General features: G+C 27.7%; 2 protein-coding genes and 1 long non-coding RNA gene across 3 annotated transcripts in view; 1 reads left to right on the top strand and 2 right to left on the bottom strand.

Moving 5' to 3' along the window:
• Positions 1 to 26790, top strand: part of LOC105255822 — an 80156-nt gene continuing 53366 nt past the window's right edge. The window contains exons 1-2 of the long non-coding RNA XR_889553.3: positions 1 to 65; positions 871 to 976. This is a non-coding gene — a long non-coding RNA (uncharacterized LOC105255822). The remainder of the gene's footprint in view (positions 66 to 870; positions 977 to 26790) is intronic.
• Positions 11495 to 16907, bottom strand: LOC105255819 (delta-like protein A). Its single transcript, XM_011265330.3, has 7 exons — positions 16729 to 16907; positions 15451 to 15554; positions 15065 to 15221; positions 13927 to 14049; positions 13271 to 13401; positions 12301 to 12577; positions 11495 to 12031 (listed from the first exon to the last, which is right to left on the bottom strand). The coding sequence occupies exons 1-7, from the start codon at positions 16869 to 16871 to the stop codon at positions 11668 to 11670; spliced, it is 1299 nt and encodes a 432-aa protein (XP_011263632.1). The 5' UTR covers positions 16872 to 16907; the 3' UTR covers positions 11495 to 11667.
• Positions 17753 to 25465, bottom strand: LOC105255820. The gene is made up of 6 exons (XM_011265331.3): positions 25112 to 25465; positions 21587 to 21667; positions 21262 to 21351; positions 19981 to 20240; positions 19444 to 19678; positions 17753 to 18997 (listed from the first exon to the last, which is right to left on the bottom strand). Exons 1-6 carry the CDS (start codon positions 25286 to 25288, stop codon positions 18440 to 18442), a joined length of 1401 nt encoding a protein of 466 aa, XP_011263633.1. The 5' UTR covers positions 25289 to 25465; the 3' UTR covers positions 17753 to 18439.

Genomic DNA, 26790 nt, shown 5'->3' with positions numbered 1-26790 from the left:
ATCATCGGCCATTTCGCTGGACGCCTCCGACGAGATTAGACGAATTGCGACTGCTCCACGTTTGCGTATGTATTTCTTACCCATCTCGAGTGAATATTTTCTATAGAATAAGTACGTATTAACATGATGTATAAACTAAACAAATTGTTTCGATTGTATTAATTTATATGATGTATAAAAGATTTTGCGCGACAACGAATCAAAAATGCGTCTGATTAAATTTCGATGAATCAGATATTATCCTTCAATAGAATTCAACAATCGTATTTCAGTACTACCCTTATTAATGTCCTCCTTAATATTTTAATGCCTCAGTAATCTTATTTATACATCGCTATATCGATATAACCTGCCATTATATATCCCGCCGAAATATTTTTCAAGCGTTCGAAAGTTTAGCCTTCGGAGTTTAGCATCGTCTGATTAACCAATCAATGCAAGAGGATTCCTCTATTCCCATTGGCCAATCGTATTCTGCTCGAGATTGGGATGATTTACGAACATAACTTGCGTTGTCTAGGCAACGCGCAAAACGCGCCAAACAATGTTCGCCGACATTTTCGAATTGTCACTTGGCGTGCCCGACAATTAGATGAGTTTGAATCCACTGCGTGTTTTCTGCGGACGTTTTTTGGATGCCTCGTCAAACTTCCACGTACAGTTATCGGATTTAGTGTCGTGTCGTTGATCTCGTACTTGAATGTCAGATGTACGGATGCGGTGCTCTTGATAATTCGCGATCGATCTCTAGACACTCTGTCGATTTGTCGGAATCCATATTCGCGTATCTCGTTTTTATTTCGTGTCGCGAGTGTTGTTCGCGTATTTAATTGCTATCACAATTGATATATTATTCTGTGTACTTAGCAGAATCGAGAAGTGTGATCGCGAGTGCAACAAAGACTATGAAAGAGATCATCGAGAAGCCGTCAAAGAATGGAGGCAGGGAAGCGCTTATTCATCTTCGATGATGTCGGTGAGTGACCAGATTTTTTATATGTAATTCTTATAAATCGAAATATTAATTTAACGATAGTTTCTCTCCGAGAAGTTTACGTGAATTTATATTATAATATATTACATGATATTATATGCATTATATACATGATATTTATTTTTCGGATGTTATCAAAAACTTAATTAAATTACTTATTGCATATTACATATATTAGTTATTTATTATTATTATTATCATTATATATTTTGTGAATATATTTTAAAATATTAGTATAGCGATTATATATTGTTTTTAATAAATTATTATTAAGATGCATATAAAAAAGTCTTTTAAAGTATGTTAATTATGTTTCTAACAAGATGTAAAAATTTGTCTCTAACCATTTAAAAGTTTTAAAAATTTCGATTTATAAGAATTAATTATTTATAAATATTTTTGACGAGAAGATATGTGGAACTGAATAAAATATGTAAAAGATAAGAGAGAGAGAGAGAGGAGAGGAGAGAGAGAGACAGAAACTAAATAGGATAATAAACAATAAATATCTCAAGATAACAAACAATAAATAATTGCAAACAAAACTTAACAAATTAAATTCTTTAAATTGTGAAAAAATTTATTTAAATTTGATGAGAAATAAATTATATCTTATAATATTTTTTTTTAATCTTTGATATATATGTCGAACTTTTACTTGCAAAATTTAAACTATCTAATTTTTCAAATAACTAAATAAATTTTTAAATAAATAAATTTGTTGAATCAATTCGCTTTTTATATTAATAGAGAAATACACTGACTTGTTAAAATACTATTAAAATATACGTGTAGCGATATAAATTTGTTGGAAAAAATGAATAATCGTTGATAAAAACGTGTTAAATATATTACATATATATTACATATTATAATATACGATCATGTGAAAATGTATGTCACGAATAGATCGCCTTACAAGCGGCTGGAAAATGTCATTGCATAATTCGTAAAAATTTAATCGAATATCACGCAAAAGTGGCGTTGCATGTTTTAAATATTGCTCGTTTGTGACAAGTATTACGCGCGTCGTTTATCATGTTTTACATGGTAACAGGAGAATTATTACGGCAAAATGCGTTGCAAGTCGCCACGATATTGCAGTAAATTTCCTTCCATCGCTAATCTCGTGCGCGCGTTTTCAGATACGAAACTGATAATTATCTGTTAAAAATATTTAGTGTATCGACAGTATGTATGTATGTAAGAGAGAAAAAGAGAGAATTGGTTTTCGCAAACGAGAATTACGGATAATCATTTTGTGTGTGAATAATTAATCCTGTAATTTAAAAAATTAATTCGGAACACACATGATAAATCTTATATATAAGATTATATATAAGATTTATCATGCATTATATATAAGATGTAACATATTTAATAAAATTAAAATTTAATTTAAATTAGTATTTAACATAATAGAGATGAGAAGAGTTAATTCTAAATAATCTAAATTTAATTATTTTTAAATAAGAATAAAATTAATTTTTTAGAGAAATTTTTAACTTTTTTATGTGTTACACATTATTATAAAATATATTTATTTCGTAAGACATTAAAATATCGTTATTTTATATTATACATGTTAATATATAATATATAATACACATAATATATACATTATAATATTAAATTAAAAAATATTAATATAATTAAATATAATTAAGAAATATATATTTGGATTATAATTGTATTTTTATCTCTGTTGGAGTTTTTGGAAAAACAGATTATGTAATGCTATAATTACAAGAAAGATAAAATATGAAGATAAGATATGAGAATTATTGAAGAATTAATATTGTCTTTTGTGCCTTTTTTCGTATATTTTTGTCGTACTTAGTGTCTCATAAGACGGCAATCTTATAAATGAAGCTTATCCTTACGAGATAAAGATACATTTATGTCGCGAGGCATTCATATATCATTCCTGTGTCGATTATTTATCGGGTTATCTCATTATCAAACGACAGCACGCATGAATGATATCGATCGCGTAACAATGATATCCGTATAGATGAAAGTCAGCATGTGTGTGTGTGTGTACGCGTGGCTTGTGTCACGAGACTGTCACGCGTATTTATCAGCATGGAATTCGCCGTGAAAAGGCAGGAACCTGTTAACGATCAGTTAATGACCTCGAGCGGCCAGTTCGGGGTCACAATAGCACGACGAACAATAGCAAGGTCGGATACCGCGCAAGATCGAGGTGAGTCGTTACGTTTTAATTCACGCCACTGGCCGTGGCAGAGAACTTCTTGCGATAGGTCGCGGACGTCGAAAGATTAGCTCTCTCTGTCTCTCACTCTCTTTGATACGGCAATAGCCGCAGGATATGCCCGGGTAATTCGCCGTTGGCTTGCTGACTTGTCTGCCGGCGTGATTGACTCGGAGAAAGGCCGAGCGCTCGAGGATTACGCTAATAAATTGCGCGTCAACGATGAGTGATTATATCAATTTTATTCCCTGCAACATCAAAATTATATTCAGCTTGTGTATTTTGCGATGTTAATATACATATATTTTCGATACCATGAAATATTTCTAGTGAAATGTGAATTATTTATGAATGTGTGTTTAATGAATATTCGATCAATATTTTTGGTCGATGAATACATTTTTTTTGTATTTTAATTGTGCAATATATATCGCCGTTCTCTTTTTCAAATGAAAAAGAGGAAAAATGCTATTAATTTCTTTTTAATTTAATCTAATTGTATACAATTTAAACACTTTAAAGTACATATAATATAAATTTTATGAAAAATATATTTCATTAAATGTATAATATATCTTTGGGATCGGGTATTTTTCATTCAACGTATTTCGATAAAATTTAGGATAAAAAATAGGTAACAGCTAAATATTTTGTGATTGATGCTCGTATTTTTACGTAATAAACACGACTTCAGCGAATATAAAAGTCATAAAATCTCTCACACACGCGAGATTAATTCATTCTGATGAATTAAGTAGAAATCTCATACACCTACAATCTCGGCCAAGATGCATATGATTAGGTCTTGCGATATGATCTCTGTCGATTTCTCGCGATCGCGATCACGTAGGCCAGTTTTACGATTCAGCTGCACCGATACTTATTTATGCAAATTATTATATGGACACCTAATGAAAGAGAAGAAGAGGGGATTGGATTATATCACTGTTTATATATACTTTTACGAATATATAATGTGTGATGTAATAATGAGAAATGTAAATTTGTCGCATTTTTAGTGTGGGTGAAGCTGAAATATGATAGATTTTATTTTGCATTAATATTTCCTATTATAATAAATTGTTTTTTTTTCTTATTACAATAAACTTGATTTTTTTGTCATTCGAAAGTAAATTAGACAAGATTTCTCAGATTTAATAAAAAAAAAAATTGGATAAAATGTTTGTAAAATGATGCATATAAATTGAACAAAAATTATTATTATTAAATAATCAAATTTGCATTTTTCAATATATTTTATAAATTCTTTGAATCTCTCGTTTCGGCAAATATTATGCACTTGTTTAATTGCGCCAAACATAGAAACAATCAAAGGAATTCTGGTCTAAACGGCAATAAAAATGTATTTATATAAAAATATAATCATGTAATTAATATTTTCTATCTAATTAATCTTTTCTATCATTTATTTCTTCTCGTGTAATTACATTTAATTTATAAGAAAATATTAATATGTCTTTAATATATTTTTTATTTTTTAGTTTTTTATTTTTTTAAAGTTATTTTTTTGAAATAAAAAGTTTGATAAAATTTAATGCCGGAAAAAGGTAAGACTATTAATAATTTTTTGAATTAATAAATAAATGAATTGAATAAGAATTAATAAGAAATTAAGGATTGAATAAAGAAATCTTCGTTCTAATTTTTTATCGATTATTTCCATAAAATTTATTGATTATTATTGCAACCAGTATCGATACGTATTAACAGTTAAGTATACTAAACTAAAACAGTAGTCAGAAATTGCTTGTTATATTATTCAAACGCTTATCAAGTAAAATCGATTTCCTACCAATCCAAGCCTATCTAATTCCATATATATAACTGTTTATTACTGGCATACGATAATTCTATACTTGTGCAGTTGATTTCCCACAGATAATGACATATATATTAATTCTAGGCATTCGTTTTAATTACAAGTTTTGTGCCATGAATGCCAATTTAGCATTTTGCATGTAGTTTGCGTTTGTGAATGAAATTTTTTAAATAATCTATGTAATTATTTTATTCTATATAATTTATATCCTATCTTTTTACTCGGATCATCAATTATGAACAACTTAATCAATAATAATTAAATGAATTAGCCACTAAAAGATAAAAAAATAGGCACAAAAATATCTATTCAACTTTAAAAATAAAAACGCATATAAAGAGATAAATAAATAAATCCAATATGTATTCATATTATATGCAACATTCTATTGCAAACGCGATATACGATTGCAACACCGATTGCATCCGCGCGGAATCCGGTGAAGGGTGTACTTAAGAAACAGAAGCAATCGCGCATGTTAATTATTGCACCGTATATAACCATCTTGCGAGCGAATAACACGTGATATGCGCGAGTACAAGCGTGAGAGGCAAACCCCGTCGAAACTTTCCATAAAGATATTGTTTCGAATGACATTTCATTTAGCCTCGAGATTAATCTTTCTTTATTTTCCTTTTTTTATTAAGAAAACCGAAAAAAACGGCAAAATTATAGCTGAATATGAAAGAATATTAGAACGATAGTATAAATACATTATTACATTACGATAGTATAAATAAATAGTATTATACATTACGATAGTATAAATAAATTATTTAAATATATTAGATAGCGCATCTAATATTGTTTTTCCAATATTTTTCCTTGTCTCAATATGCCATATGGATGCATTTAAATATAATTATAAGATTCAGAAATGTTTAATTTTCTTTTTTAAAGAGTTGTATGTGAAAGTTAATTTTAAAATCTGTTTAAGAAAATAAAAATAAAATTTAAATTATTTAATTCATGTAATTTACATAATTTTTAAAATCATCTTATAACTGTAATTTGTACAATTTTCTCAAATTTCACTCTTTTCTAAAAATATTTATATTAATTAATTGTAATTTAAATTATTAAATAAGGTAAAAGGTTTCTATCATCCTTCTCGTTATTCCCTTCGTCCGGAAATATTACGTAAACATTTTCGCGTCGGATGTCGATTGAAATCTTAAGCGTGTACTCTGAATTAGCGAAGAACACACACACACACACACACACACACACACACACAGAGGAAAAGCGAGATAGTCAAGCGAAAGGGGGAAGAAGGAGGTTTCTTTCGAGAGTGATTTCCCTTTCGCTTTTCGCTGTTCTTGCGATCAAAAAATTCTACATCCGTAATTGCGTCAGTCTAATCTTACGCTATTGATTGTGCTTTCCGAGTGATTGTCGTAATGAAAATCAAGTTGAACATTTAATAGAAGGGAAGAAAATGAAAGGAGGGAGAAAACTAAGGCTTATTTCTACTTTAACTCGTTCTTCTTTAACTTCTCTTCCAGTACGTATCGATAATACGAGATACTGATTTTTTAATCTTGAATTTTGAGGAGAGCGTAGAAATAACAGAATTAACTAAAAAAATATTTTGATTTAATTATTTAATTTAATTAATTTAATCTGTATAAGATGAAAAAGTAAGATCCGTTTATCGACATTGATTAGCTCTGACTAATATTTTATGATTAAAGAAAATAAATTTTGTTAAAGATTTTTTTTCATATTTTATTTGTTAAGGTTTCAAGAAATTGACTGATTATTATAGACACAGTATCTAATGTCAAAGGAATTCTTGGAAAGGAATTTGTTGAAAGAAATCTTGAATATATCTTAAACTCAATCAGTTTATCGATAGTCCTTAGAGATTGTTCGAGATGATGACAAATATATAACGATTTTACGCGAATATATTACTTTCTGATGTAATACCACTCTTATTACACGTACCATAGAATCTGGGTCGTTTCGCTCTGGAAGCAGCCGGTCGATCGCGTTATCGGTTTACTCGATGCACTCTTATATTTTTTTGCTCTCTTCCTCTTGATCTTATGTAAACAACGACAGCGAAAGCGCAAGGTATTTTATTAAAGTGGTAAAAAAAAAAGATGACAGAAATTTTTAAAAATGTATTGATTTTTATTGTACCATTTATAACCATTGGAATTTATATTATGTTATTATTATCATTTTTATATTAATTATGTGATTATATAATGTGTCTTCTATTCTCTGTTCGTAATTAATAGTAAAAAAAGTTAGAGATGCCAGTTTTTTTTTCAAAAGTATATATTAGGAAGAAGTATGTTTTATTTTACATATATTTGGATTTTTTGTAGGTATGTATATATATATAACTCATTAATGAAATAATTAAAAATAGTAATATATAAAAATTCAAGAACTCGATTTTCAAGATATACGATAGCGGTTTAATAATCGCTTATAAAACAGCATAAACATTATTGGGGTTGAAAGAGCAGCTTTCACATTCTCGTTGATAGATTCTATTTTTCGACGACCTCGTTATCGAAAATAAGAAAATCAAGGAATTTTTTATAGATACGCAGCGTTTCCGCTCATTCTTTACACTATTACGAGAATAATAATTACGTATTACATATTCCGATATTTATCGGTTATCTTGTTATTTCACAGTTTAGTACGCGTGCAGATTTATCCGCGTGATGAATCTGACGAATTAACGTTAACGCTATAAATGTTAATATAATTAATTCTGTATTACGCACCACTATTTATCAGAAATACATGCGACAATTATACAATTATTGCGCCATATTATGGCGCAATAATTGTATAATTGTCGCATGTATTTCTGATCAAATTATACAATTATACAGTTACATATATTATAACTGTTACATTATAATTTATGTACATATTATAATTTAAAGATATGTATATAAATAACAATTGTAATAAACAATATATATATGTATATATATATATATATATAATGATATATATATATATATATATATATATATATAATGATATATATATATATATATATATATATATATATCATTATTTTATTAATATCAAAATTGTAGATAATAAAATAATATCTGTTATTTTTGAAATTTTTATTATATGAGATTCTTATATAAGAAAATTTAAAATATTTTATTTGAGACACATATAATGAAGCTTGTATATTTAAATAATCTAAGTTTAATCGAAGTTTAATTTTTTTGTACTACAAATCTTTTGTTTTTATTTATCTCACGAATGTGATAACATCAGTGCAAATCGATCGATAAATTTAATAAAACGCATCGCAAATAATGTTGGGACATTTATTTTATTCGGCGAGTTTTATGACATCTTTACGCGAGTTAAGATGCTAATAAAGATTGTAACAGTAGCATTCATTCAACGTCAGATTTTTGCAAGGCAATAAAGAGAGAGAACTTCGCGTACTAATTATATCCATCGTGACAGATCGTCATCCTTTGTCCCATTAAGCGCTGCGATTAGCCTCGTTTCGCAAAATGCGACCGCTTTAACGACCTTGCTTGCAAAACATGCAATTATTTTATCGCTCATTACGATTCATACGTATCATTCACTGCAGTACATTAATTAGAACAGAACTTTTAGCAAAATAAATATATCATTATTTTTAATGGAATAAAATAAGAAATAATAGAATTATTTTTTATTACTATATTTTTTGAAAAAAAATGTATAAAGAAGAAAATTATATATTTAAACAAGATATAGAATTTTTATAGAATTCTTTGGTGTAGATAATGATGTAATTTTATATTATATTACCATACATAATTAATTTTATATTCTAAATGTTTATTTATTTTATTAACTTTATATGCTGGCAACAATAAAATACGGTAAATATTTGCATTTGTTTATTCTCTTTTGTAATCAATTTTTGTTTTATTAAAATTTAAGTAAAAAATAGTGTACTCGAATTCTTCGTTTAATTTGATGTTCGGAAAAGTGAAAGTGTTTATAATGTTATTAAAGTTTCATTTTCCTTCTTTTATTTTATCTTTTTTTCTTCTTAAAATAACTCGGACACATTTTTCAAATAATTCGATTCGGTCGAGTAATAAGCAATCTACATTGATTAGAAACTGCGAAAAAAAGCGTCAAACCACATTCCATGAGTTAAAATGAAAACAGCAATGTTATACATATATATGTATGACTACAGTGTTGTAGAAAGTTTATTTTATTGCTTAGATAGATTGCAGAATGTAATAAAAGATGTGATCGGAAAGATTAATCGACATAAAGAAAAATAAGACAATCTTTCACGAAGGAAAAAGTATATCGAATGCATTTTATGCTAATACTTCGATGTACAAAGAGTTTTATTCAATCTAATTTTATCTATGATCTCTTTAAGAAACTTTTTTATCTATAAAATTCTCTTTTAAGGAAATTTAAGAATTGGAAAGTTTTTAATTCAAATGTTAGTAATTGATGATTTTTAAATTATAAATCATCGAAAATAAACTTTTTTTTAGATTTTAAACTTTTAAAATATAAACACAGATATGGAATAAAAAACAAATTTAATTTTTGAAGTAAAATACACTTTGACAAACTTTATAATTTTGAAGTAATTATTTGTGAAATAATTATGATGTTTATTTTATTGATACAAAAATAAATTTTTTGGAAACAAGTTTAATTAATCTGTAAATTTTATTTTTATTTATAAAAGTATTTATTATTTATTCAAAAAACTGACAATTTTTAATAAATAATGATTTTCTTAAGGACTATTTTATTGAAAAAATAAATAACTCTAATTAGTCGGAGAATTTGATTCATGAAGAATGATTCCTTGGAGCACCCCATATAATGTGACGTAATGCAATTGCCAATCGAAATGTAATAAAGTGCATTTCATAACCCGTTCGTTATTTGACCGTGCTATTAATAAAGGCTTAAACATCTTATATAGGATGAATGTAGGATGAAAGAAAAATTTAAATTGTACAGTTTCAATCTGCTATCAGTATTCATAAAATAATATGGATACTTTAACATTTGATTAGCATTCTTTTTATTATGAATCATTTTTTATTGAATTTTATGATATAAAATTGAATGAAGAAAATTATTATATAAAGATAGAAAATTGAATAGTAATACATTATTCGTCTAAGAACAGAAGCGAATATGTCAGATTCGAAATTCGATTTCCCACATATCACATGAGTATTACGTAAGCAACACATATATTTCTCGGTTGTGTTTGATTATGTGAGAAATCGATCGTAGCCGCGTCTGTGAAAAACGGCACATGTGTCGAGGAATCGAATCGAATGCATAATCATTGGAGCGTGACTTTTCGAGAGCGTTTTATGCACCCAGAGTGTAGATTAATATCTCTCTTTCTCTCGTAGAAAAGATACTTCAGATATCTTATGTTTTGCATCCTACTTGCTTCACGTTTAGTGGATGTGGCAATAATTGCCTCGACAGATAACTGCTTTCTCGAAAATCTTTGTTCTGTCAGTCTCAGATCGCAATTCAGAATCTTTCGCTCACATACAATGATGAAAGATTTGATAGAATGAGAAATGTTGAAGTAGAGAGAGATATATACTAGTAGAAATCGGCTATTAGTATAAGAGACTATGAGATCTCTGTTTATCTATAAATTAAAATATAATACATAATATATAATGGAATAAAATATAAATATGTAATAAAGTATAATAAAAAATTTTAATGAGAAAATTTAGATTGAGATTTATATTTAATAAATATAAATATTTTATATCTTATATTCTATATTCTCTTTTGAAAATAACGAGTCAATATTAGGTTTTACTTGTATTACGAATTAAATTATAAATTAAAACCATTGTGTAAGGTGATATTATCTCCGGATAATTTTATAACTGTATATTGTATATATTATTCTGAAATAAAATTGCGGAATAAAAAATTCCAGAACAGAAAGTTTTAATATACTTTTTTAATTGTTTTAATACGTAAGATATGGTTTCTCCCTTATTAGTAAAGTTTTATAATAATAAAAAAAAATAAGACTTTACACGTTTTTCATCCTTTTTGCACAAATATATATGTATCAAATAAAATTTTATTTTAAAACTTTTTTCATAAAAAAATAAATGTATAAGTCTTCAGTTATATATATATATATATTTTTTTATATTTTATTTTATATTTTATTAACGGAAAGATAAAAAGAAAACAAAAGAGAAGAATAATAATAAAGATAGCTAGAGGAGAATAAATTCTAATAAACCTCTAAATACATAATATCATAATATGCATAGATATTTTATAATTATACAATTATAATTATACAAAACAATAATGCGACAACCGATCAAAAATTTATCAATATATCAATATATATATAATATAGTTTATATATTTAAAAAATATAACAATACTTTTTATAAATGCAGAGTTTAAAATATAATGAAACAAAAAGTAAATTTTTTTCAGGACACCTTTTATCGAATAACTTTATCGACAGAGTTTTATATAGTACACGGTTTTATATAAGTAAATAAATAAATAAATAAGTATATAACGAAATTAATAAATCCACGTCCAGGCTATTATATCGACTATCCTATTTTATGTCTCGTTGTCATCGTCCTTTTCGCTTGATTCCGTTGCCGCCTCTGTTGGCCATTTTCCCGCGGTCGCGGCTGGCTCTACAGTAGTGGTAACAATAGCTTTGTTCATGATATTAATAGCGATAGTCGGATCCGTGATTACGATGGGTCCGAGAGGCTCCGCAGTCTGTTCCTCTTCTTTCGGAGGTTTCGGCTTCGTGTCCTCGCTTGAAGTTTCTTCGATACTCGGCTTATCCGCGAGATCTTGCATTTCTTGCGATAATCCTACGGTGGTATTAAGCATCGGTGGTAGTAATTCCAGGGATGGCACCATAGTTTTTATCTGACATTGCCGACCCATGTAGCCCAGAGGACAAATACACCTGCAGAAAACGAATATCGGAGACACTTCTTCTAATATTATTTATTTGATATTATTCATATCAATATTCAATTTTAATAATTAATGTGTTAATATATTAATATTAATATATGATAGTATATTTTATATGTGATACTTATTATTAATATTAGTAGCTGAAGGAAAATGTCATCACGTTTACCCTCATTACCCTACGGATTGCAATAATTATTTGTCCTTTTGTTTTCGGCTATATGATAAAATCGAATCTCTCCTGCGCTATAATCTTACCTGTAATCGCCGTCTTCATGAGTCATGCTAATACAGGTAGCGCCACTTTGACAAATATCGGAATGCTCGTCGCAATAGGTGAGCTTCTCGGTGCATAGATCTCCGGCCCAACCTGGCTTGCATCGGCATTCCCAAGGCCGTTTGCAAGATCCGTGCACGCATCCTGGGTATCTCACGCATTCGGTACAATTGGGCCCCGACCAGCCGACGCGGCATCTGCATGTCCCTGGTCGCCTACAACCACCATGTTCCCGGCTGCATCCTTGTGAGCAGATCGCTAGTAGAAATAGCATATTATTATCGTATATTATCAGTATATGATATGATATTATAATATTATAAATTTTTAATATATTATACAATATGTTATATAATAAAAAGTTATAATATTAGTTGTAGGAAATGTGATTTAAATGATTAGATTTTTACCGAGTAAAAATTTCTTATTGTTAGATATATATTTTTTTCTTCTTATCGTTAGATATATATTTGTTTAATTATTATTATCAGTCTTTTAAATAATTTTATATATATATTTTGATATTAATTTGCAATTAATTCTCTCTCTTTTATTATTAACTTATTAACTTTATAAAATTTATTATTACTTTATTAACTTTATAAAAATAAGCATAAATGCAATGTTTTTATCTATCTATTCTATCGAAAAGTTTTGAATAGTGAATATTTATTTTTAGCGATTCGAGAAAAGATTTTTGGTTAACAAAGTAGAGTTTTCTCTTTTGAAGATAAATCTCGTATATATATATAACTCACTGTATGTTTTTTTTAAATGTTTTTCAAAGTCGGTCAACGAAGGATTCTGTGTACTTAAAAGAAGGATTCCGTTTCAGTTTTTTCTACGCAAGTAGAACAAAAATACGATTCTCGTTGATAGTCACGTTGCCGTCTATATTGGTAAAGGCCCCTCTGTTTGTTCTTGCGTCGTGTGTCTCGAGAATAAACTTACGTGTTTGACAAAGCAATCCGGTCCAACCTGGATCGCATCGACACTCCAAAGGTCCTTGACAGGTTCCGTGGACGCAGCCCGGTAATACCGCGCACTGTTTGCACTTGGGGCCCTGCCAACCTAAACGACATCTGAAAAGAAGAACACGTCAAGTTTTGATTTCTCTTTTTCTGACATATATCTATGCCAATAAAATCTGAGTGATTATGTTATATTTATTTTTTCAAAGAATATATTTTTTATTTATTTTTCATGTAATAATATTATGCTTATTTTTATGTTTTATAATATTATTTTTTGATAATTTATTAATCAATAAATTTTTTTAGAAATTTATTTTCTAACAATTTTATTAATTTTTTAATTAATATAGATATTTGCCAATGAAAGAAAAAAAATCTTACTTATAGTTGAAATGGCAAATATAATAATGAAAATCATTAAATATCAGCTAAGTTAAAAATTATCTTTACGAAATATATTTTGATTTTAATAGTAAATAATGAATTAATTTCTGAATAAGAAAGTTTTTCGGCAAATAATTACAAAAATAAGAAGTATGCACATAAATAAATAAATAAATAAATAAATAAATATATATATATATATATATATATATACATGAATATGTAATAAAATATAATAAGATTAATTACCTGCATTCGCCGGGTCTCTCGCAATAACCCTGACTGGACAGACAATCGGGCGCACAAACGGGTTCGGAACAAAACATGCCCTTCCAACCAGGATCGCAGGAGCACTCGAAGCTCACGTTACATCTAAAAGCGAAAATCACGACGTCAAGTGCCTGTCTATCTATCGATCGGAATCGATTAACAGTCACGAGAGACCATTCTAAGCAAGGAAGCGTTTCGTGTTACACGGAAATTATGCTCGCTCGTTTACCCAAGGTGAAAGCAAAGCGAAACTGATACGGATTGTTGTTATTCAAGCGGCATTCAATTTATGTATATGTGTGTGCAATACAATAAATCGCACATTATAATCATGTGAATATTTTCTATTATCAAATTATTATTATTGATCGAATGAATATATAGGAAAATCGATGAAGAGTCAGCCAATATTTTTTATGCTTTTCTGAATTTGGGGAACACATTTAAGAGCAATTAAATTTAGTAAAATATTGATCAAAGAATCGAATCTTTAATCTATATATATATCTAATCTAAATTTAAATAATACCTGATTTTGCATAAAATTTGAAAGTTACATATATACTCTTTGAGAGAAAATTAATGTCGTATCTCACCGAAAAAAGTTATAAAAAATAAAACAGCAGAAGAACATGAAAAAATAAAATAAAAAAATTAATATTGTTATATTAACTTTTACATAATAAAAATTTATTTATTTATTTATATCCTAACCAATAAGAGTTTTATAATAATCATGCACAATTGGATTTACTAAATTAAATTTAATATAAATTTAATATAATATAAATTTTATTTTATTTTATTTTAATTTAAGATAACTAATGTTTGTAGTAGAAAAACTCTCTGTTAATAGTATACAATTAAATTTATGTAATATAAAATAATTTTATAATATAAATTTAAAGTTATATACATAAAAGAAAATTGTATAAAAGAAAATTGTATATGTATATATACTATAAAGTATACATAATACATCTTTTTTTTATTTGTTAAAGAGCATTTCAATTTTTTGCAAGATTATTTCATAATTCATTTTGATAAAAAATTTGTTCACGTGTTAAATTATACTTTCTCTTCATCGCAGTGTTGCATATTAATTGATTAATTATACCTTCCGTGTTGACACCCTGGCAAGGCTACGCATTTGTCGCATAGTTCGCCATAGAAACCCAGTTTACAACGACATTCACCTGGTCTTCGGCAATAGCCTTGAAGGGGATCGCAACCCTTGCGACAAATCGGTACATCACACAGATCTCCAGTCCATCCTAAATAAATATTTTGTCAAAATATTACATATATTAGTGTAAATAATATATATTAATTATCTTTAATTTTTCTAACACTTTTATTTAAGATATCTTTTATTTTACTATTAATTAGTTTTTTTATTCTTATCATTAATTGATCTAATTTTATTTGTGCGCGCATTTAATAATTAATATGATATTATAAAAAATTTAGTTTATGACTATATAATTATTTTTTTATACATACCTGGCAAGCATTTTACTTCACCAGCTTCGTCGCAAATATAATGCGAATTTGGGTGTTGGGATGCCGGTATTTCGCACGCTTGCTTTTTCCATTTTGGAACATATCTAGATAATTAAATATAATAAAAATATATATTATATTAATGAAGATAGAAATATAAGTAATAAGGTAAATAAATAAACATAAATAATTATAATTTATGTTTCTGTTAATACGAGGAAGTAGTGACACAAATACCTACTGATTAGTCATCAATACATATGTAGAAGTTGCGAACCGCGTCATTGCTAACCGCGAATATTTTTTCATAAATTCTTCGAGTTCTAATTGCGTGATATATGAAATAAATTAATTCATATATGCAAAATAATAATTCGAGAAATGTTACGTGTGAATGTGCTCAGATGAAAAATTTAATTATCATTATACCAAGGAAAACGACTGAGAATACTTCAAATATATGTTGAGATTAATTGATTGAAAGGATTGTCGTCCATTTATGTGAATGTATGAATTTGACTTAAAAATTATTAATATTTAAAGCATATTTGAAGATAATAAAATATCGAGTAACTCGAAAATGAGAAAGAGAGGATTAAAAAAATGAAATATAATAAAGTTTAATAGTATAATCAAAGCAGATAATTTTAAATAATAACATAATATTTAATTAAAAAGTGGAAATTTAGAAATTTATAACTAAAATTATTCCATTACTGAAAAAAATTTTTTTTTCAATACTTACAAAGTTTTTGATAATTTAGATTATATAGATTTCTTGATTTTAATAATATAATAATTATTAAAGTTTCATTATTATAATTAAACAATTTTATAAGAAATAATTTTATAATAAATTTTATAAAATTAAAAAAGATTAGAAAACTTAAAAAAATTATAAATTTATTCTTATCAAAAAAGTTGAAAGTATATTATTTTAGATATATTAAGATTATTATTTTAGATTATTTTAAATATTTTGTAATCTATAAAAATATAATAAATTGACTTAATAATTAAAAATAACAAATATATATTTAAATTTATATATATATATATATTTCACATTTTGCAATTTATGGACAGCATAATTTATTATAAATATACATGTATAAGTTAATTTTTTCATACTGTCAAAATTATAATTTTATAAAGAACTTGTGAGAAATAATAAAAAACGAAAGAAGATTAAATTTTTTAAAAATAATATCTGAAATATAAAAATAACTCATTATCATTGACTTTCAACATCTATGTTAATCTCTAGTCGTGATTTACCTGGGGCCAGCAGCGAATCCGATGGGCAGCACAGAAGCTCCTATGACCGCGGCAATCGTAATTAGTCCATTGTTTACGTCCGATTGTGCGAGTTGATGAGGAAAGTTGATAAGGAAGGTAGTGAAGAACAGTGGTATCAGCATTTTGGCTTGACTTCTCAGTCAAGACTGGAAGGATGAAGACGTTCAAGGCGATGCCTAGAATAACGGGACCTTGTTCGAGGTCACGGCACACTTTTCACTATGTGCGTATATACGTGTAAGTGCGTGAGTACGTACATTCGCCTGGTATAACTCTGGTTTTTCCGTCGACTCACTACGAGTTCGTCATTCGAGTTCAATGCACTTTGTGAACAAGATGAAAGAGAAGGATGAAGAAAGTAGAAAGAGAGCGAGGATCTTTCTCGAGAAGAATTATTTCAATTATCTTTAAAAATCTTTGAGAAAAGCCTTTCCTTTAAGATCTTTTTCAGATCCTTTTCAGGTAGCTACAAAAAGTCCTTTGTTCGTCGAGTTTTTTCTGATCCATAAAAAAACTCTATTGTTGCGTTTTTGACGAACTATTTTAAAATAAAATTACAATAAAATATTTAAAATACAATACTTAAAAAAATTTGTATGCAATATTACAGTACATATAATATTAATAACATTATAAAAAATATTATACATAATAAATAAAACAAAAGCATAAAATTTTATAATTTATTTTGCGAAATACTATACAAGTATACAAATATACAAGATTGTAACTATGTATTTACAAATAAATACTTAGAGCTCGGCCCTGCTGTCAATTTTCGGCGATAGGAACTCTTGAAATTCAGTCTATTCGTTACATTACATTGAGCTAGAACGGCATTGTTCATTGTGTTCATCATATATATATATATATATATATATATATATATATATATATATATATATACATATTCTTCATTATGTAAAAATATTCGAGAATCTGTAAAATTTTTCTCTTTCCTTCTTTTTTTTTCTTTCGATTCATATCATTACTATTTTTATTCGCTATACATATATCTATACTACTAATTGTAAGCTTTCATTTGTACATTTCATCTATCAACATTCTTTGTTTCTTATATATGATTATCGAGAATTTTTACTATGAAACAATTTACAATAGTACTCTTATCAATAATATCCGCAGTATTTTACAACTTAAAAAAATATTCGTGCATCTCGTGCCTTTTTTAAAATAATTTTATCGGAGGAAAAGGAATGTTCCTATAAAGTGTAACATTACTATATAAAAATGCATTCTGATTAAATTGTTTTATGGTATTTCTCTCTTGTGCAAAAAATGAGCGAATATTTCTTTTCTGCTTATATTTTATATAGAATTTACAATTTTTGAAGTTTTTTTAGATAGTTTTTTAGATATTTTAGAATTTTTTAGGACATGCGAATCACTAATTATCTTTACTCGCCTCACTAGTTCTGAAGATAAAAGGAACCTTCATTATCGCATTTTTTTAAATATAAGTAATATATACACATGGAGAGAGAGAGAAATGTCTGATGAGAGAAATGAAGATGCCTCGTCCGCTTTATGATAAAGAGAAATATTCATTTATATATCTTTCATATTTTTCATGCTGTCCCAAGCGGAAGACAGCACTTTCTCATGAGAGGAAGCAAAATCCCTGAGATGTCCTCACCGAGTTGGGCGAGAAAATTCTTAGCAGAATTTTCTACGTCTGCTGAATCACATTCGTGGTCGCGTTTTGCGTATTTGCGGTCACATCTTGGATATTCGCGTTAACATCTTGCGCGTCAACGTTCACATTTTCTACGTTCGCATTTTGCATATTTGCATTCGCATTTATGTCTATTTCTATCCACAATTTGTTATATTCGTTTATATTATTTAAATAACTATTCGTAGAGCAATCACTATCTCTTTGATCTGACTCATGCTTGAAGCACAATATTGTATTCAATTTATTAGATTTCATCTCCGCTTCCGTCGGGTATATCATCTTTATATTGTTTTCCATCGCTATTTTCTGTCGCTTGATCTTTAGTCTTTTCCATGTTGATTTAATAAATAAAAACGATAGTGGTATTAAAATGAACGATAGAATAATCAATGTCATATAACATTCTTGCTTCAGAGGCAAGAATTTTGTTGTAATAGTTTCGTCAGTGTCGATAAGGATCGAGTAGCTACCGGGACCGTCATTGGTGGCTATTCTGACCAAATATCTGCCACGTAGCAAAGAAATTTGCGCTGATTCGCTATCTGCTACCTAAAAATATGAGATCAAATTTAATTTTTTTGTATACTCACAAATCTAAGTTATATTCGATAATTTTTGTACATGTGTATTTTATACATATGTATAATTTATATATATATATATATATATATATATATATATATCTAAATCACTATTCAAAATACTATTATTGAATTATTGTTTTATTCTATTTAATTAATCTAATTAATTTATTCTTTTTAATTAAGTTTACAATAAAATGGTAATATATTTTTGATTCTCTGGATTCAACTGCTACTCAAAAGAAACTACGATTTTTCTAGAATTACGAAAAAAATGAAAATAAGAATAATGATCGGAAGATCATTGTCCTGTAAGATATTCGTAAATAATTCGAGTCTGCTTGTAAATATTGTCTCTCGAATAGAATGAAAAAGAAAAATCGAAATTATGCCAACGTATGTAATAAATCTTGCCTGGTTGCCCATGATGCCATTCCCAGTTTCTTCTTGCCAAGTGACGATATACAATGGTTTGATCGTTTTGTGTTTTCTATTTCGAAGTTCCATGAAGATCTTATCCCCAGGTAATATAATTTCATCGCGTTGCTTTTCTAGTTGGTCTTGCCAATCCATCCACGTAATATTAGCTTGATACAAAGGACCGTTTTTCTTATAGATAGACTGTAATGTAGGCAGCCACTTTTCCCAACTGTAATTATTATTAATAGCGATTTTATAATGCAGATAAATGTAAGAAGATTTAAGAAAATGTGCAAAAATTTAATTAAATTTAAACATTTTGATATTTTTATATATTTTAATATTTTTATAAAATATTCTTCTTTGAGATATTTACATTATTTCTTCACGTTTTAATCTATTGAATGTTATAATAATGTTTTAGATATGTATCTCGATTATAAAATCTATTTTGTATCTGGGATTTTTTAAATTTTTATTTGATGTCATTTGCTATGAACCTTTTTATGATGAAAAAAAACAATAATATACCTATAATGTTTGATAGCTCCATTCTCATTGGTGATGATAATCCATTTGCCCGGGCTCATTTCAACTTTTTTATTCTCAGTGTAATGTTGTTGCATTTTCCATATTCCTTCTAGATTTTTGTACATTGTTATAGCCATGTCGTGTTTATTCATGCGGATAATTTCATCCTTTTCGGGTGCCGGTAATTTGATAGGCTCATATTGACCTTCATCTATTCCATGTGTTCGATAAAATGTACAAGCAATTTCGCAACTTGAGCACTAACATAAGAGAAAAACACATTACGCATTATATTTATATCATATATAATGTAGCATAGTTTATATGGATTGTAATAATTAAAATTTAAAAATTTTTTTAAATTATATTAAACAATAATAATTTAATTTTTATTAAACAATAATCTAATTTCTTTTTTTAATTATTTTTAATTAAATATTAAATATACTTAATATTTTCACAGTTATATATTATGTATTTTATAGTTGAATATTTTTATAGTTAAATATTTTACTATATTTAAACTATTTAACTTTATTTAAATTTTATTCATTATGATCGAAAAATCTAATATATTTTTTGCAACGAATTAAAGTTGGGAAAAGTCTCTTTCTTGTCTAAATATTTGAGAGAAATGATTTTTATTTTGATGCTAGCATTTTCTGTGCAATTCTGGATCTTTTGTGAAAAAAGACAGGTAACATTTTCAAGGGTTTGTAATCTACTCTAAACTATTGTTGTGACGAGATCATTTCTTTTCTGCGAAATCGAAAGTTATTCCCGAGTGACAGTTGAGATTTTCCTTGTACTTGATCTACTAACACTTTCAATTCTTGTCTCAACAAGGGACTAAATAATATTGATCTGCCTGCACATTAAAAAAAGATTCGAAAATTTGAGATTACAATCATAGACGACTTAAAACTTTGCACAAATCTATCTTTAAAAAAATTATGACAAAAAATGTATTAATTGTGAAAACATTGTGTATGAGAAACAATTTTAAAATATGTATTTCTCAATATTAAGATATATTATACGATATATCAAAATATATTATAACTAACATTATCATTAAAATACATATAATTAATATATAAATATGAATATAAAAGTAGATAAAAAAATATAAATAAAATAATATATAATTAAAATAATAAAATAATATATAAAATAATATATAATTGTCAAAAATATTAAACAAAATATATTACATGAATATATATTATATCTAGTGCTATTTAATTAATAAGAATACTAGTCATGTGACAAATGTTTTACCTGTCGAGATGCTCGAGATCGTCGAAATGCTCGAAATTGTTTCGAAAGTAATGATAAGAAGTGAAAACTGGCCACTCGACGAAATTTTGGCTAAATTAAAAAATCAAGTTTAAAAGAATTGAAATTGTGTGAAAACAAGAATATTATATCGAAGAATATTATATATATTAAAACAAGAATATAATATGTGTATAATTTATCTTGATTTCACTTATCTTTTTGATCAATATCTTTTTATGCAAAACAGTTTGGTTTGAAAGAGAAACAAAGAAAGACAGAGAGAGAGAGAGATGCAAGAATAAAATATTATTTTATCTTTACTTACATTAAAATAAATGTTCCTGTTGCAGTAATTGAGCCTTTGTTCGTTATTAAAAAGACCAAGGAATTCGCAGGTTTGCCAGCACTGTAAAAATAAGCATAAAAAGAACTGTAAAAATAAACATGAAAATTTAGCTTCTAACTTTAAAACAGAATTGCTCGAATATACATATTTTTTTCGAACTCTTTAATTTTTAATCTTTTCTAAGATTTAAATATTTATATTTGTAAATTCTCAGACTTTTAAAAATAAATTCTTTTAAGTTTTTAAATTTTTAAGAATTTATTTTTCGAGAGACTCTAAAAAGAGCCAGACGGAGCCAAAGAGATTCAGCGTGGAACAAAAACTTCTCATACCGCATGAGTCGCACGAGAAGAAAGAGGACTTATACTAGAAAGAAGAGGGCGGAAGAGAGGAGGGGCAAAAGGAAAGAAAGAAGCTTGATGTAGAAGGGAAAGGTAGAATAAAAAAACGTTGAATCGAGCGATTTAAGGAGGAAAGAAAAAGCGAGGGAAGAGGCAGAGGACGAAACATTGCGAGAAAGGTAGAAAAAGGGGGACAGGGGAGCTGAATTAGCTCCAACCTGTTCCGGACGCACAACAGGCACCTTCGTTGTTGTTGTCTTCATATTTATTGGGGTACCGACTCTCGAGTGGGCTCGTCCTGTTCCTAAATTCTTTTTCTCTTTTTTCCTCTCCGTTTATCTCTTTCTTTCCCTCTTTTTTCTCTTTCTCTCTTTTGATTCCCGATTACCCTTCTCCGCATACCCTTGCTAAGACCGATTCTTTGCTTCGTAGAAGCGAAGGATCTATTGGGTCCTTACTAATGACATTTCCCGAAAATCGCGTTGGGATCGGTTGGCAGGTTCAGAAAAAATTCGAGAATTTCTTAAAGAATATACGTTTTCACTTGTAAAATTTATAGATTATAGATTGATTTGTTTACAATATCATTTTGTATTATGAATTTGAAGTAAAATAATATAAACATTTGACAAAAAGAATTATATTTATAAATAATTGAAGGTGATGAATATATCTCTTAATTGATAAAAGATAAGAACGTAGTATATCTAAAGTATTAAGTAAACGAAATTAGAAAAATAGATATAATGAAAAATACATGCGGTAAGTTCTTGCTTTTTTGTTTTTTCAACGTTGTAAATAGTTAAGATTGAGACTACGATCTAAACTCTGTCAATCATGATCAAGTTTGAATTATCGAGTTATGATTAAATCATAAAATAAACAGTGCTGTGACACTTCAATCTAAAAATCAATGATTCGTCTGTCTGGCGATAGTAGACTAGTAAAGTGAAATAAGTGGAGAGGAGAAGCCTCAGTTGGATAAAAGTTCGATATATCTTTCGGAAAAGAACGAGAATTTAATAGCATAGAATCAGAACAACGAGAAAAAGTTAGGAAAAGAAAATGATGATTAAGAAAAAATATTTAAAATAAATATTTTCCTAAAATAAGATGTATCTCTATTAAGAAAATATTAGAAAAAAATGTATAATTTTAAAATTATTATTTATTATTTATTTTCTTATATACATACATATATATATATATATATATATATATATATATAATAAGAGAATAATAAATGTATGTGTATATATATATATATATATATATATATATATATAATAATATGTATATGATATAATAAATGATATATAAATGATATAATAAATGATATATAAATATAAAAAAGATACAAATACAAACATAAAAATATATATATATATATATATATATTTTTATGTTTGTATTTGTATCTTTTTTATATTTATATATCATTTATTATCTCTACTCATTTATTTACTCTTATTATTTACTCTTATTTTATGCTATATTTTCAAAAATGTGCGCTTATTATTATTTATATTATATAAATAACGTTATTAAATTATAATATACATATTTTAATTAATTTGTCTTAATTAAGTAAAAATTAATTTATCAAAAATTTAACATATCACTTTTAAAAAATTTATTATTTTCCACTTCTCCCGATATCATCACATGCGTACGCGTGCGTTTAAATTTATATTAACTATGATATATTAATAATAATTTATTTTGATGGAGAGGAAGAGTCTTTTCTCTCGAAATGATTTTCCTCCTAGAATTAAGACAATCACAAAGTCAAGTCGCGAAAAGGCCTCTTTTCTTTTCAAAGTGCCATTATCGTGCATGAGTCGTCTCTTCTTTTCTATGAAGAGAGAGGGAGAGCGAGGGACGATGATCAACTGTATAGCATTTGTTAAGAACTATTTCCGCCCCCTCGGCGTTATTCTAATGTCATGTTTTCTCTCTTCCTCCCTCGGGATACATTCGTCACAGGGGTCGGCGCATAAATTTGAATGTACGGCCCTCTAGTTCTTGCGGGACATGGAATCGACGGATCTCTCGAAATTAATGGACACCCCTAGCAGACCCCCCGTAGTATCAAATGAGCAACGCCCTCGCTCGCGCACGTTTGCGTTGTTGGACGATCCCGACCCCCTTTAATCGTGATTCTCATCTGTATGAATTGAGGAGGTGGCGACCACACCTGGTGGTTTTCTATAGTATCCTGTCCTAGTAAAATCTCCCTTCGACATCCAAAAATTTATCGATTCTCTATTCGATTTCCGGTTATGATCGGTGTCCTTTTTGACCGCGTGCAGAAAATTCACATGCAATTTTATTGCGGAGTTTTTTTTTTAATATTTTAAGGTAATATAGAGAATATTTAAATAAATTTAGCTTTCTAAAAAATTTTGAATTTTTAACGTAGTATTTTGTAGGAATTTATGTTATAATATTAGAAAAAGTTTTGAAATCAAACAATTGTATGGAAATAATTTTCGCGCAATTATATATTAGTTTTTCACATAGTGGAAATTTGGAGCTTTACTTTATAGAAAATAATTATAAAATATTTAAAAATATCAAAAAATTAAAAAATTTTTTTCCATTTACACACGCAGAAAATAGAAATATAATTTTTTCAAATTATTTATTAATTAATTTTGTTTGTTATGATTATTTAATTTTTAATTTTTAATTTTTAATTGATACTAATTCAAAATTTAGCCGAAACGAAGGAATTATGCTAATATATTGCGAATTTATGGGTTTTTTCAGAATATTTAATATATAAAACTTGAAGTACACACACATATAAACTTCACAAATAAATTTTACTTCAACTTATTAAATTTGTAAAATAGATACAAATTATTTACAGCTTTTCTATCGATAAATTGTAAAAATATAATATCTCGGTATACTTTAATTTTCAGTTTTTAGAAGCAAAGAATAAAGGAAACATATTATTCAGATTATTTTTTAAATTACTTTAGATACTATATAATTATATGACTAAACTAGAAATAAGAAACGTTGCACGTGTGTATTTTTTTTTAATTTTCGCCTAAACGATTATCACATGCGTCATCATTTTCATGTCGAAAATACATCGCAAACTCATTAAAACTTTTAGCATATAAGACAGAAGCACTATGATAAGTTTTACCTTTTCGCATTGTATGTTTTTACTTCTCCCTACATTCCAGCAATTGTCGTCAGTGGTAAAATTTCGCAGACACGCTGATTGACATTGTGCGGTCTTGATGATCTTGTCGAGATTCAAGCCTGCTATCCAGGGCAGAGTCACACCAAATAATAACAGAAGATAGTACACAGTTTTCATTTTGGAGAATCAGAGTCTCGTTCTCCGCACTTTTCTCACTTTATAATATTAATTGTTGTATGCACGAGTAACTTTTTTTTTCTCAATTATAACACTAACAATTTGCAATCGAATCGCGATCGTATGAATGTGCCCGTGAGGCATAAAGACTACGAACGTAGATTTCACGGACGGAATTTCGGGCGCGACTGCGGCCCTTCGGGATTCGGAACCCTCCTTATATAGCCGTGCGTCCCCCACTACGTGTTCCCCGGATTTTTGTGAATCTTTACCCTCACTGTTAAAAGCATCCCTTGTAATTATATGTCGTTCTATATATCGTCATATGGTCTGCCCTTCAGGTTTTATTTCTGACCGAATTATTCGATCTATATGAAATTAAGTATGAAAGGAGATTAGTTTGTGGAAGAAATCGCGATACAGCACGCACACAAATCTACAATTTAGATTAAAATATTTTTTCAAAAGATATTTTTTTTAGTTGAATAACAAGTAATTTTATAAATAACGGTCTGCAGATATAAATGTGAGTATAAATATAAATATAAATTGTAATAATACTGAATATATAAAATTATTACATATTTATATAATAAGATGTGATTAAATAAATAATAAATAAATAATAATAATTGAAAAGATAAATTTCTAATGAGTTGATCAAGTGGCTTAGAAAATTAAAAAATGAATTAATAGTTATTACAAATGGTAGAAAAAATTAGTTATTATTCGATATAATTAATGTAGAATTATAAATATATGAAATAATAACTAATGATTTTATATGATTGATTACATTGATTTTGAAATCGTGATTGATTAATTATACATTATACACGGTTATTTATTTCGATAATTTTTCCTCGAAAGCAATTTCTCCTAACGGTTTCCCGATATAACAACAATACGAAAGAAAGAATCAATGGAAGGTCATTAATTTTCTAAATAATCAAATTTTGTTTTCCTTAGTCGTTTATAATCCAAAATATACTGCGCACAATGTGAAATCAGCTTATTATAAAAACAGAAAGAAAGAGAGAGAAGAATGAAAAAGAGAAAAAAATATTTTAAGATTATTTTAAGATTGCGTGCATATTCTATAAATGCATAAAAAGGCCAATCAGAATTTTAATTATTATTAAATTTTACACTGTCACAAAAGAAGAAGCAAAACCACAAAACGATTTCACGAATGGCTACGGACGAAATTTAATTTGTCCTGCGAGCAGAGTCAATTTCAATCCGTGTTTAAGCGTCGCCAAATGACCAGTTTTTTTTTATTGCGGTAGAAAAGTGGTTAGCCGAAAGTAAGATGGCATTTTGGACCATATGCCGCTCGGAAATTTTGCGTTGTGGACCATATGAACCACGGACAATTACGATGGGCCTCAAAAAGTGCGGTCGTAATGCGAGAGTGTAGCAAAACGTTCGTTACATTATCGAGATACTCTGTATAACTTGTCTCGTTTCCTCGAATGAGTGTATTAGATCGATAAACCGTC

The sequence above is a fragment of the Camponotus floridanus genome, unplaced genomic scaffold (genome assembly GCF_003227725.1).
Source record: "Camponotus floridanus strain SB8 unplaced genomic scaffold, Cflo_v7.5 scaffold16, whole genome shotgun sequence".
Taxonomy (NCBI): domain Eukaryota; kingdom Metazoa; phylum Arthropoda; class Insecta; order Hymenoptera; family Formicidae; genus Camponotus; species Camponotus floridanus.
Note: the sequence above shows the minus strand (reverse complement) of the source record. Positions and strands in the feature narration are given on the sequence as shown.

What these genes read in the sequence shown, in the direction of transcription:
- LOC105255819 (XM_011265330.3), bottom strand. Translation starts at nt 16,871, where the DNA reads ATGCTGATACCACTGTTCTTCACTACCTTCCTTATCAACTTTCCTCAT. An exon ending in TGAAGTAAAATGCTTGCCAG is followed by an intron (nt 15,222 to 15,450) that starts GTATGTATAAAA and finishes ATATTTATTTAG; the next exon opens with GATGGACTGGAGATCTGTGT. An exon ending in CCAGGGTGTCAACACGGAAG is followed by an intron (nt 14,050 to 15,064) that starts GTATAATTAATC and finishes TTTCGCTTTTAG; the next exon opens with ATGTAACGTGAGCTTCGAGT.
- LOC105255820 (XM_011265331.3), bottom strand. Translation starts at nt 25,288, where the DNA reads ATGAAAACTGTGTACTATCTTCTGTTATTATTTGGTGTGACTCTGCCC. An exon ending in GGAGCTATCAAACATTATAG is followed by an intron (nt 19,679 to 19,980) that starts GTATATTATTGT and finishes TAATAATTACAG; the next exon opens with TTGGGAAAAGTGGCTGCCTA. An exon ending in ATGGCATCATGGGCAACCAG is followed by an intron (nt 18,998 to 19,443) that starts GCAAGATTTATT and finishes TCATATTTTTAG; the next exon opens with GTAGCAGATAGCGAATCAGC.